Here is an 11,638-nt window from a genome sequence, read left to right as displayed (position 1 = left end):
CGCTTTTTTTACCCAATGCATATGATATGATCACAACTTGACCGAATATCGCAAAAGCTGTACCACAAGGAATAGAATAGGGAGTAGGGGCCAATTTTCTTTCTTTCTTTCTTTCTTTTTGGGATTCAACGGCTAATAATTGGTCTTACAGGAAAGATGGTTATAAGTATCATTTTGATTCACATTCACGCTTCATCTTTCCAAATAAGTAACCAATTTTATCTTTAGCTTCAAACCAGTTTGATAATATACCCAGCAGCGTTTAGATTACTCAACTTGAAATCATCATCTTAATGACTGAAAAATGACTTCTAATTTACTCCACCATCTAAATGCTTCTACAGTTTACAAATAGTACATTTCTGCCCACCTAACAAAAATCAACACCATGTAATCCGTGGCAACTCATTAGAAGTGGGATGCACTTTCTCCTTGCTGGTGCTATGCCACGCAACATCTAGCAGCAGTACATGCCTACATCATACGCAAAATCTGCTAGTTGCTTATAATAATTCTTCAAGTGACACCGGTCATAACCTTAAAACCTTCTTGAATATTTAGCTCAAGCAAGCAAAAATAAAATTTGGGAAAAATCACAAATGCGGCGCAAATGTACCCAATAATTGGTGTAGCAACTGATTGCCATCTCGTTTTACATCACGATCAAGAAAGTAAATTGTACATCAATACTATCCCATCAATACTAATGAAAAAAAAAATTAAGAGTAAGGTGGCAGCGCTGTCATGACAGATACCATCCGCATGAAACCTTAACAATCACTCCGGCCAAATCCTTCCTCAATTATTGGGATACTAAGCCAGAACCCAATGGCACTTCCAAGTTCCAATAGCACAAGCTTAAATATTACAGTTGGAGATAGAGTCCGACAGCAGCAATCTCTGTTACTCCTACCTCAACGGAGACAGGGTTTAGGCCAGGTTCATCTAATAGACTAAATGCACAAAATCCGTAGAAAGAGTGGTAAAGATCTGGGAACTGTCCGGAGGATTTACTAAAACCACCATACTGGAAAAAAAAAAAAAGGAATGATGAGATTTTGCAACTCAAAATTTACATTTCTTACATACTCATTACAAGTAAAAAGCAGACGAAGCCGTCTCATATAGGAGAAGGAACAAGCTTAATCATTTTTCAATTTAAGAAACCATGGTAAAGCAATGAGATATCATTTAAAACACTACCATCTTCAGAAATCTTGAAGACAACCAAACGTCATCCATAAATCCAGCAATTTACTTGTTAGGGGTGGGAAAACAAGAAAATCTAGTTGGAAAAAAAAAAAAAAAACGCTTTCTGTGTCTCTGAGAGAATAGGGACACACAAAAGGTTGTAATCTTCTACATCGGTAAAGCCTGAGAGACCTATTCATGGAACATAGTTTCTATTTGCCAATAACGCCCACATGCTATGAATGATTTCCCCCAACTTCCTCCCATAATCCACTGCCAGATAACTTACCGCTCCTTCTTGCAACCCATAATATTTTGAATAAGGAAATGAGGAACGCCCTGGCTACAACTATACTGTTACAAGGGACATTAGCATTGGCAGACACTTTCCTAACACTTAGGTGAGGAGAATTAGAATTGAATGGCACAAAGTAAACAGGAAATCATGAAGTTTTTGGATTGTTTGCTTCATGGGTTTTTTTTGGGGGGGGGGGTTTTCCAATATTAATCTCGTAATTATCAATTTAGTTCTTGCCCATGCAATTGCATGTTTATTAATTGAGTTCTTTTGTACGTGCTGTACGGAGTGAGACCTTAATGATTCCTGATATATTCATAATTTACAAGATTTTACGAACTAAATAACAAACACATCTTAATACTAACAAGTCAGTAAAATCCTAGGACTGACAAACACATCTTAATAATAACAAACACATTGTATGTAGAAGAAGCCAGCACCTGGGACTGACAAGTCAGTAAAAATCCTCGTAAACCCCCTTCATCAATAAACTTCTCAGCTCCTAAGATTTTGAGAACTCCTCCTACCCTGTAGAAGTGCAGTACCAATCATGCCATCAGAAATGCAACCAAGCTCAGGAAGTTAAAATGGAAGTTTTGAACTTACCAAAATGCATAACATGTATCAGTAAGCTTGTTTGGTCTGCCTTGAAATCCACCGTCTTCTGCCTGCCTCTGAAACAGGCAAAGAAGCAATATGCTAATCATCTAAGAACAAAAGGGGACCCTGTGGGCATATTAAGTATAAACTGCTGGTTGTTTTAGAAGTATTCTCATCTATATCCATAGTGAAAGGCTAGTTGAAGTCATAAATTATGGACAGGTTTGTACAATGTTATGGAAAAATTCCTCCTCACACTCTTGTACAATGAAATAAAGTTCTTTCCTGTGCTGAATCAAGGGAATGTGCAACGCATCATTCAAAAGCTTTTAGACTCTGGGACTAACCATATTTGTTTATAGATGAAGAAAACCAACCTGCAAGCACCAGTCAACCAGCATTGGCACATCTATAATGCAAGGGGACATAACTTTAGACAATGGATCATCTGCTATGTAGCCCATCAAGCGGAGAGATGCAACAGCACAGTAGGTGGCACCCCCTGTGATACTAAGTAAAGAAACCCATGAGTATTTCACAGTATCCTACTACTATGTTTCTCTCAATTTTTCAGCATTCTCAAAAGGAGAACAAAACTGAATTAGGAAACAGGAAGTATCTCCCAGATCCAGAAGTCACTAATCATTCGAGGAGTAAATTCATATAGGAACGGCCTTGCAAAAATAATAAAAATGATCCCCCCAAGGAAAAAAGTTGAGCAACCACTACCCCGTACCAAACAACCTGCTGATAAACAGTGACGTTCTATACAAAAAAAAACAACGCTGTTAAAAACAAAAATAAACTAACAAAACAAGAATAACCTGGCAGAATAAAAATGGACAAAAAAGAATAACCTAGCAGAAAAAGACCAATGCTGTTCAACAAATAACCTGCTGCTAAAAAGATACAGCTGTTTGATTTTCAAATTGTATGTGAAAGGGAAGCAGAATAAAGCTGCATCCAACACCACTAATATTATGGGTTTAGAAAGAAAAAAACAATCGAGTACAATGACACCTAGCAAAAGAAACTGAAAAAGATAAGTTGATCAAAAACCATTGAAGACTACCAAAGAAACAAAGAGAAGTTTGTTTATTTGCAGGAAAAAAGACGAGAAAAAAACTTCAATGCGCTGAAGATCAAGCAGATGCCAAGATCATACACAATTGTGTCCACTCACCATGTGATTCCGAACCAGGAATCAACCCAAAACCACCATCATATGACTGCAAGGACAACACTTGTAAGCACATCTTAAAAGTATCTCAGATACACAATAGGAACATATGTTTGCAACTTGAATAATTAAACAAACTAAACATGGCATACAAGCTTTACATACCTGACACTTTATTATGTAATCCTTTGCTTTCTCCCTGTCCAGACCACTCCAATTGCCCAACAAAAAGCAGATGGCCACTGATACATTAAACTGTTAATATTATCTATCAGTATAAGAATTTCAATAAGAAGGACTTAAAAGCATCTTCCTCACCTGCACAAAATACAAAACGGAGATCTGTCTCTGCACCACAATGAATGGGCATAAAACTGGAAAATAGACAACAGCTTTCATCTATCAGTTTGTAATATTAGTCAAGAATCAACTGATAGATCAAAAAGAAGTGAAAAATATAGCGACTAGAATTAAGAACAACGTCAAAGCTAGAAAGATCAGACTCCTTTAGGTCATTTTATTAATCGATGCTACAATGACAAATCACAAAATCTTCAAGAAATGATTGAGGGAGGAATTTATAACAGTGATGTGGCAACTACAAATGTTAGAGTATGCATGATGCAACCAAAAATATTTTCTTCCAGTTTGACACTATTCCTGCCAAGAGTAATTTCAGAGAACAGAAATTAGCTCAAGAATGAGAAACTGTCTTCAATAAATAAGTAAACAAATAAACAATTGAGGATATAGAAGATGGATCCTAACACATAGCAGCATTTAAGAGATAAGCAAAGCTAAGCATTTTGTAGCCTTTTTTTTAATTGTTCTTCAGTGAATGAAGTGGTGCAGGTAATTTCTCAACATGTGAAAGAAATTTTCCAGCTGTGATCTAGAATGGAACAAAAGGTAGGTTGGACAAAGGTTGCAAATACTTCTTGAGATATTTGAGTCAAATTTTGTTGTTTGCCTTGCTAATTCTTTACTTTTTTTTTCCTATACTCTCTGGGGTTTGATATATGATACGCTAACAAAGATGATAAAGTCATGGTCTACAAGTAAATCATACCTACATTTTTTGCTCAAAATCACAATATGAATCAGGTAATAAATCAATATGGCAATTTGACAAGTATCCGAGGATGGAGGGGAATCCATGTTCCCCAGAAACTACAAGGCCATGAAACACATTACCTTACATGGTCCCACAAATGATGTACCCCAAAATTTAGAGTCTTAAGAATGAATTTGAACAGAGAATTTACCTCCCATCTAACTGCTGAAGGTTTTTCATTGATTTTAAAATTGACGTAAAATCAATAAGTGACAAGTCATAGCCAACAGTCTTTAATATGGCCAGAGCGCAGTACGTGCATGCCAAATGACTACCATTGGGGACTAATGCCTGCAAGCAGACACTATTGTGTTAGAAAATACATTCTAATACTGCAATATCCAAGAGAAGAAGAGAAATATATGGTTCTTCCAGCCAAGTCTAAATCCTAACTTGACTTGTAACCAGTTCTCATACCCCTTCAACATTTGATTGAAACTGAGAACTTCTTGAGCCGTGGAATCCATAAAATTGTCCTGTAGAAACACAAAATCCCACGTCAAATCTGCCACCTACAAAATATAGAAACCTATTAGATTTAAAAAGACTCTTGCGAAAGAGCTCATACCGTTGTTCAAATCATCCTTGTTCTTTGGATGAGCTTGCAAAGACAAAACCCATTTTATTACAGCGTCTTTGTCAATCTATCAGACAAAATTATAAGACAACCGTCAAACCTGAACACAATCACAATATCATCCAAAAGAATTAACTACCAATACCCAGCTTAAATTCTCCAACACATTAGAAAGTCGAAACCTTTCCCTTATATCCCTTCTTAAGCATTTCCTGGGCTTCCACAGGCTTAAGGTCTTTCTTCCATTAATTAGACTGTCCTCTTCTAGGCTTTCGCTGGGCAATTGCTTTATAATAATATATTCTCTCAGCTCAAGTTGTTTAATCCGAGCAAATTAAACCCAATTTCAGCAACCATCGAGTACAATGAAGATTCAGCGTGTCCCAATTTCCGTTGCTAAAGCTACAAAGGTTGACGTCCAGTTAAGTTTCAAAATCAGTTCTTGATTCCGTACGTTTAAGATATTTAATGCGAAAATCAAGTTTAGTGTGCAGATTTTTGCTAAAATTATTGTGAAAACATAACTCGATTAATCCGTAACGAAAAGATTAGAAATTTCAATTGACATACTACTGTGGCAGCCTAATGAATTTAGTAATTGAATTCTTAGATTCTGTAAAGGGACTCAAATATTCTGTATTATTGAGCGAGTAAAAGAAGTACTCGATCGAGGGAGCCAAGAATGTCGAAGCCTATGATGGTGAAGTAGGCAAGAGTAAGGCGGTTGATTTCCTGAGTCTGGTAATCCGACGGCAGGAGATCATACATCATCTCCAGGAATCGCAAGTGCCTATCCTTGTCGAAGAATTGTGGCTCTGAATCCGAATCCCACAAGAAATCGTCCTCCTCTGCACCCATTGTTGAAGACATTATAATCTGGTGATGGTGCTCTGCCCTATTGATACTTTACTGAAAGGGGTTGGATCCAGTTTATTGTATAAGCTCAAAGAGAGTCAAGAAGGCTCTCGACACGAGTTTTAGGCAGGCTCTGGCCTTTTGTATTTTGCTGTCATGTGGCTACTGCACACGACTTCTTCAAGAATCGTTCACTTTTATGGGAAAATGGGAAACGCCGTAGATGTTTTCTAATCCTACTATAGTCGTAGGTGGGCTCCGTTATCTACTTCAATTTAACGACTAGGAAGAATTTGTAATGAACGTTAGTTCCACTTTGGATTTATCCTTTTCCTAAAGGAGGAACATGGACTCGAACATGGGATCCTAGTTCCTAACTCTGATAACATGGGATCATCTTTACGGCACTTGATATGCCTTGCTTTGCCAACAAATTAACATATTCTGTTCGCTCCCTTTCAAATGTGTTTTGTTTCATATCTCCTCCGACTAACTTAAAATCCACAACGTAGCCGCATTTAGTTTCTCTTTGTTTACATTTCGAACACCTTGTTTGGAAAGCCATTTTCTAACAAAAAAATTTTACATTTTTCGTAAATATATTTTTTAATCATCTTTTTACTTTATGTATATCAAATCGTTACAGTATATTTTCTATAAAAACTTCAAAAAATTGCAATCCAAATAGAATTGGCAACGACAAAGAAAGTTGTGACATTTACAATTTCTTGTTGCTTAGAAAGAGAAATTAACGCACGTAAGTACTAGGTTAATATCAATAAACTCTCTCAAAAAGTAATATTGGGTTCAATTTTGTCAAATAATAGTTTACTTGCATCGTAAACACATTTTTCAACTTATCTTTTTATCTCATACGCATCACATGATAAAAAGTGTTAGAGTAATTATTCCAAATAATACTTTATGCAAACACTCAAGTCTTTTCTTAGCTTGCCTACTTGAAATGTTGAGTCGTACCAATCCATCTCCTATAATAGTACAATATTCCCAATTAGGTGTAATTGAACCAAACAGCTCAATTTGTGCCCGATTATTATCAATTTGCACTTCACTTGATTCTGCGAATTGATCAAACTATCACCGCCAAAATCAATAATTGACATAACCATTATCACAATGCTTGAAATGATAAGAGGACAACTGATGCTACGTTTTAGGTTATCAAGTAAATAATCCGGTCACTTCATTTATTACTAGGTTATTCTCCCACTTAAAAAAAGCAAATTATTCACTTCATTTACATATTTTTCTAATCATGTCAATTACTAATCTTTGTGGGGACATCGGTCTATTCACATAATTAGGTGAAGTATGCATGATCCAACCAACTACAAATTGGGTTATTTCAGGCGATTGTATCTAATTGGGAATATTATAATGTTATAGGGGTGAATTGGCGCAATTCAACACTCAAGGGGGCAAGATGAAAAAAGAGTATTTTTTGAGGGGGTTTATTGGAATTAACCTTATTACCTTGTGCGGACCCAAGTTTTTTTTTTTTTTGAAGGACTCTGGAGTCTGGACCCAAGCTTTAGTAAGTCCAGGCGGCAGGGTGTATAGACTATAGAGTAGAGCCGTAGAATTTCAAAATCCAAAACCCAAACGACGAAGACGAAGCAGGCCCAGCGGTTAGTGGGCAACCAAGTGAAGGTTCCGTACCAGGTTTTCTGGCTTGTCGTTTTCAAAATTAAGCCAGTAATTTCGACGAGCACCTGCTGTGCATTACCGCACAACTATGAAAGGAAGCAAAGCATCGGTCTTAACACTTGCCGAAAAATGCAAGGTCCTAAGATACAGAAATAAACTTACAAGCAACGTCCTTTGTTATTAAGTTCAAATAACGCAGCTGGATCGATTGAAGCTGACTCCTTTTCTATCTTTTTCTTCTTTCGCTTACAGAATATATTGGCAGCAAATTGGCAAGGTAACCTCAACACAGTAAAAGCTGACGCTAAAGGGAGGTATCGAAAATCAATACGATACAGCATTGAATAATAACGAGTTATCTGTTCTTGTATAATTAAAAATTTGGATTCTTCAGCTAAAAAAGCTGTTGCTCTTTGGTTTTATTATTGTGGGCTTTTTTTTCTCATTTTATCTCAGCAAAGGGGAAATATACACCTCAAAAGTCAAGTATTTTGTCAAGAAAGGGAAGCCTTACATTTGGGTTCCAGAAAAGGACTTGCATAATGTGGTACGACCTTGCTGCTTCTGCTATCTCGTTTCCCATGTTCACGTTAGCATTACTATCTAGTTTCAGGTTCCTGTTTTCGTCAGCCTACTTATGTATCCTGATCCATGCTCTTTAACTGCTCACCAGATTTTCTTCTATGGCTGTTAGCGTTAGCATTTAGTGTCATTGCCAAAGTACAAGCTCTAAGTGCTAATTCTAGTTATTTCACTCACGTGGTCTTTGTTTGTCTTGTTTTTCTTGTCATTTCTAATAAGATTTGTAAGAAAGAAGTTTTACGGTTTTCACATGACATGGATTGGAACTTAAATAAGCCTTGAGCCGATAAGAAATGATTGCATGACGGTGATTTGTGAATACCATTCCTTGCAAGGATCTGGATTGACTTTATGTCATAAAGCTTAGCTCTGAATGACATAACTCCACTGTTGAGATTCTTGTTGCTGAGAAATGTGGTGCTTCCAATGCGATATGTTGATATTGCCATTTAAACACAGACATTGACACTGCTTGCTGCATGTTCAAACTTTGATGTACTTTTTGTCTTCTGACTTCCCATTATAACATTCTCTCTAGTAACTACTGAAATTTGCACTAAAATATGTTCAATTCTGCATTATTGGTTGCTATTTGTGCATTTTTAAAGTGCTGTGCTTCCTACAAATTTTACTGCATTCTTTGGTTCTGATCTGCTAGTTGCGGGCAACATATGAATTGTTTTATGCACTACAGAACCTTGTTTGCAATTACATCTGAAGTTGATGTCTACTTGTCTCAGTGTATCTAGATTCTTGTTTTGTAGAACGCGATCATTGATGAGCGCAGTTCTTTTGCTGTCGCCACTCCTTTTCCAGGTCCACTTGCAAGCTTGCTGAAATCGATAAAGAAGGTTGGTGGTGCTCATGATTGTTCATTCTTTAGTTAGTTGTTTTGTGTTCATGCAGATAACTTGCCCCGCTCCATCTACTTGGCTCATATCAGGAACCATTCTTTCTTGCCTTGACTTGTCCTGAATCCCTCCCTAAGAATTGTAAGCAGATGCAATGGATTACTTAACCAATAAGGGCTTCATGCAAATTGAAGCTAAATTTTTTGTATGTGTGTAGTAGTAGTTGCATAACATTGTAATCTTCAACTGTTTAGCAGAGTTTTCTTAGTCTAAGAATTATACAAATGCAGTTACCAGCTCGGGTCGCATTGACTGGTGATATTGTTCCTCTCAGAGATGAAAAGGTGCGAGTGCATACTTCTTCATACCTGAGCGTGCATATTGTAATTTAATCAATTGAATTTTATCACCCTTCTAGTAATTACAGTCAAAACTTATGCTAGCTTGATATTGGCCACTTAATTATTAATTTTCAGAAAATTCTGTTACTACAATGGATTGGCTAGTTACTTAATGGAATGGAAGACTAGGATATTGTGTGATGGCTTATTCTTGTCCTCTCAACAGATTAAGTTGGCTGCAGAGAGCCTCAGAGAAATCATATCAGTAGAGCAAAAAATTATTAAGGAGTCAAGCTATTCAGTTTCTGGCATATTAAGTTCATCTCGCCTTGGTTCTACATCGCGAAGTGATAACCTTAAGGAGTTGCTGGAAGGAAATGAGCAACATGTTGTATATAAGTTCAATCTGAAGTAACAAACTTCTACCCTTGCCTTCTAATTATAAATTTATGATTTTGTTCTCAATTTTTTCAATGGTGAGTATCAGGTATGCATGTGGATGCAATAGTATAATCACTGGCTAGACACCAATATCTAATTCGTTTAAGGCCTCTCATGATCTGAGTGTTCTGGGAGAGACGAGTTTTTCTCCTTGCATTTATTGAACAGAGGAGAATCTAATTGGATAACTTTTAACAATAGGTAGAAATATGGTTATAGCATTCATAAGGTGCATGATTTAGAAATAATTTTTGAAATCCGGCCTTAAAGCATGCAAAACAAACTTACATTGAACTATTCACTTACAGTTTGTGCACTTATATTGATGGCAATGGAGGCAATTATGAAGTTAATTTGGAAGATATTGAAGCATCTAAACCAGATCCATTATGTAAGCAACAATTCAACACCATTTTCTGCAATTTTAGATGTGTTTGTACATTTTACTTTTGGGTGATGTTTTTTATATGTTGTTTTCTTTGTTTTTAGCACCATTTTCTACAAGCCTTATTGATGGAATTAACCAAAGTGAAATGAGGCGCAGAGCTTTGATACTCTTCTGTATTACACACTTGAAAAAGAATGCAAAGGTAAAAGTTACTGAATTTTAAGTGCTGGTAAAGTATGTAGTTACAACATTATTTGTTCTAGTATTTGGCATGGCTGTTAACCTTTACATATTCAGAATTAGTACTTGGTTGCAAATCTTCAAGCATTCTAATGTTGCTCCACATCAAAGTATTAACATCAGAAAGTTACTACTGGTTCCAAAGTTTTTGTTTAGTTGATTTTCGGTTCAACATTTAGTTGAAGTGCAAAGCAGGTCTAGTCAGAGTCAGTGGTAAAATGCTAAGTTCAAAGCAGGATTACTTGCAGTGGTTTAAATGTTATCTAACCGATGTCTTCTCGCTCTGTCTTGCTTTTCTTATTTTCCTTCTCTTTAACAACGAAGTTGCAATGTCCAATTTGCCTATTTTTGAGCTTGTTATTTCCTGGTGAATAAAAAGCTATGATGCATGGAGTACTGTGACTTATAGATATGACTGCCTTTAAGATGTTTGCTGGTTTCCTCTAAGAATGGCAGATGTTCTTATTGTTCCTATATGTGTAGTTAAAAATATAATGTAAGAAAGCAACATTATTACCAGATGTCATTAATAAGTCTTGGTTGAATTTGTTCTGAAGGAGAATCTTTATGTTTTTACCAATGGGTTTCAACTGCTAATATCTGCTTCTGCGTGAAGGATGCTTATCTGCTCTCTGTAGACCGGAAAGGATTTGATGTGCTAGGAAAAGTTCTAGGTCCAGGGCAGGCCGATGGCTCTCGTGAATATGTGTGGAAGGAATTTAGAATCATCTTCAAAGAAGAGGCCCGCCATATTGAAACATTTTGTCGACAGCTAGCGCAAATGGAAGAGGAAGCCCTTAAGAACATTTCAAGTTTCAGTGGGCTATGAGCAAAGGAATTTTTGAGGCCACGCAGGATAGTGAGATGAACACAACCTATGTTGTCATGATACGATGGGCAATCTCGTGAGGCATGGATTGTTGCTGTTGATACCTTACAAGAAGTTAGTTATGCTAAGTGTGAGCATAGAAGACTGTGGACTATGGAAGCAAAGAAAGCAAAGATTTACCTTTACCTTTTATTTATTTATTTTTTTGTCAATTGGCACTTGTCTATACTACGTATAGACCTACTCCTACTCTAGACTATACTAAGGGACGCACCTGTATGGATTTAAGCTACTTAAAGCGGCTGCCACTTACATATAGTGACAGGTGGTGAAAAACAAGATTTGAACCCTTGACCTCTCATCCTACTAAGTCTTAAAAGGCTATGGTGGGCTGTTCTTTACCTTTTATCAAACTTGCTTTTTATGTTTTCCTTGGTTAACTATTTTGCGGCTCTAAGAGTGGGTCTTAAAAGTAGAACC

The 11,638-nt window shown here is 36.6% G+C and overlaps 2 protein-coding genes across 3 annotated transcripts; one reads left to right on the top strand and one right to left on the bottom strand.

Annotated features, from left to right (window-relative positions):
- Positions 1-769: 769 nt before the first annotated feature.
- LOC113762109 (geranylgeranyl transferase type-1 subunit beta-like) lies at positions 770-5,972 on the bottom strand. Its single transcript, XM_027305388.1, has 11 exons — positions 5,627-5,972; positions 4,955-5,030; positions 4,804-4,862; positions 4,538-4,677; positions 3,591-3,646; positions 3,438-3,514; positions 3,276-3,321; positions 2,470-2,594; positions 2,099-2,166; positions 1,933-2,020; positions 770-1,027 (listed from the first exon to the last, which is right to left on the bottom strand). Exons 1-11 carry the CDS (start codon positions 5,831-5,833, stop codon positions 866-868), a joined length of 1,104 nt encoding a protein of 367 aa, XP_027161189.1. The 5' UTR covers positions 5,834-5,972; the 3' UTR covers positions 770-865.
- Positions 5,973-7,421: 1,449 nt separating this feature from the next.
- Positions 7,422-11,512, top strand: LOC113762466. Of its 2 annotated transcripts, XM_027305924.1 has the most exons (9): positions 7,422-7,622; positions 7,739-7,800; positions 7,943-8,033; positions 8,833-8,919; positions 9,210-9,263; positions 9,487-9,671; positions 10,010-10,092; positions 10,191-10,291; positions 10,946-11,512. In XM_027305924.1, exons 1-9 carry the CDS (start codon positions 7,575-7,577, stop codon positions 11,156-11,158), a joined length of 924 nt encoding a protein of 307 aa, XP_027161725.1. In that variant the 5' UTR covers positions 7,422-7,574; the 3' UTR covers positions 11,159-11,512. The 2 variants fall into 2 exon arrangements, with proteins under 2 accessions (XP_027161725.1, XP_027161726.1); XM_027305925.1 differs by lacking the exons at positions 7,422-7,622; positions 7,739-7,800; positions 7,943-8,033 and adding an exon at positions 8,094-8,206.
- The last annotated feature ends 126 nt before the right edge of the window (positions 11,513-11,638 follow it).

Source organism: Coffea eugenioides, chromosome 2 (assembly GCF_003713205.1).
Source record: "Coffea eugenioides isolate CCC68of chromosome 2, Ceug_1.0, whole genome shotgun sequence".
NCBI classification, from domain to species: Eukaryota; Viridiplantae; Streptophyta; class Magnoliopsida; order Gentianales; family Rubiaceae; genus Coffea; species Coffea eugenioides.
The sequence above is the reverse complement of the archived record's forward strand: the minus strand, read 5'-3'. Positions and strand labels throughout refer to the sequence as shown.

Coding starts and splice junctions, on each gene's coding strand:
- LOC113762466 (XM_027305924.1), top strand. CDS start 7,575: ATGAAAGGAAGCAAAGCATCGGTCTTAACACTTGCCGAAAAATGCAAG. Junction 9,264..9,486: donor TTCCTCTCAGAGATGAAAAG/GTGCGAGTGCAT, acceptor TCCTCTCAACAG/ATTAAGTTGGCTGCAGAGAG. Junction 10,292..10,945: donor ACTTGAAAAAGAATGCAAAG/GTAAAAGTTACT, acceptor TTCTGCGTGAAG/GATGCTTATCTGCTCTCTGT.
- LOC113762109 (XM_027305388.1), bottom strand. CDS start 5,833: ATGTCTTCAACAATGGGTGCAGAGGAGGACGATTTCTTGTGGGATTCG. Junction 2,167..2,469: donor TGGTTGACTGGTGCTTGCAG/GTTGGTTTTCTT, acceptor TGCCTGTTTCAG/AGGCAGGCAGAAGACGGTGG. Junction 1,028..1,932: donor TACTGACTTGTCAGTCCCAG/GTGCTGGCTTCT, acceptor TTTTTTTTCCAG/TATGGTGGTTTTAGTAAATC.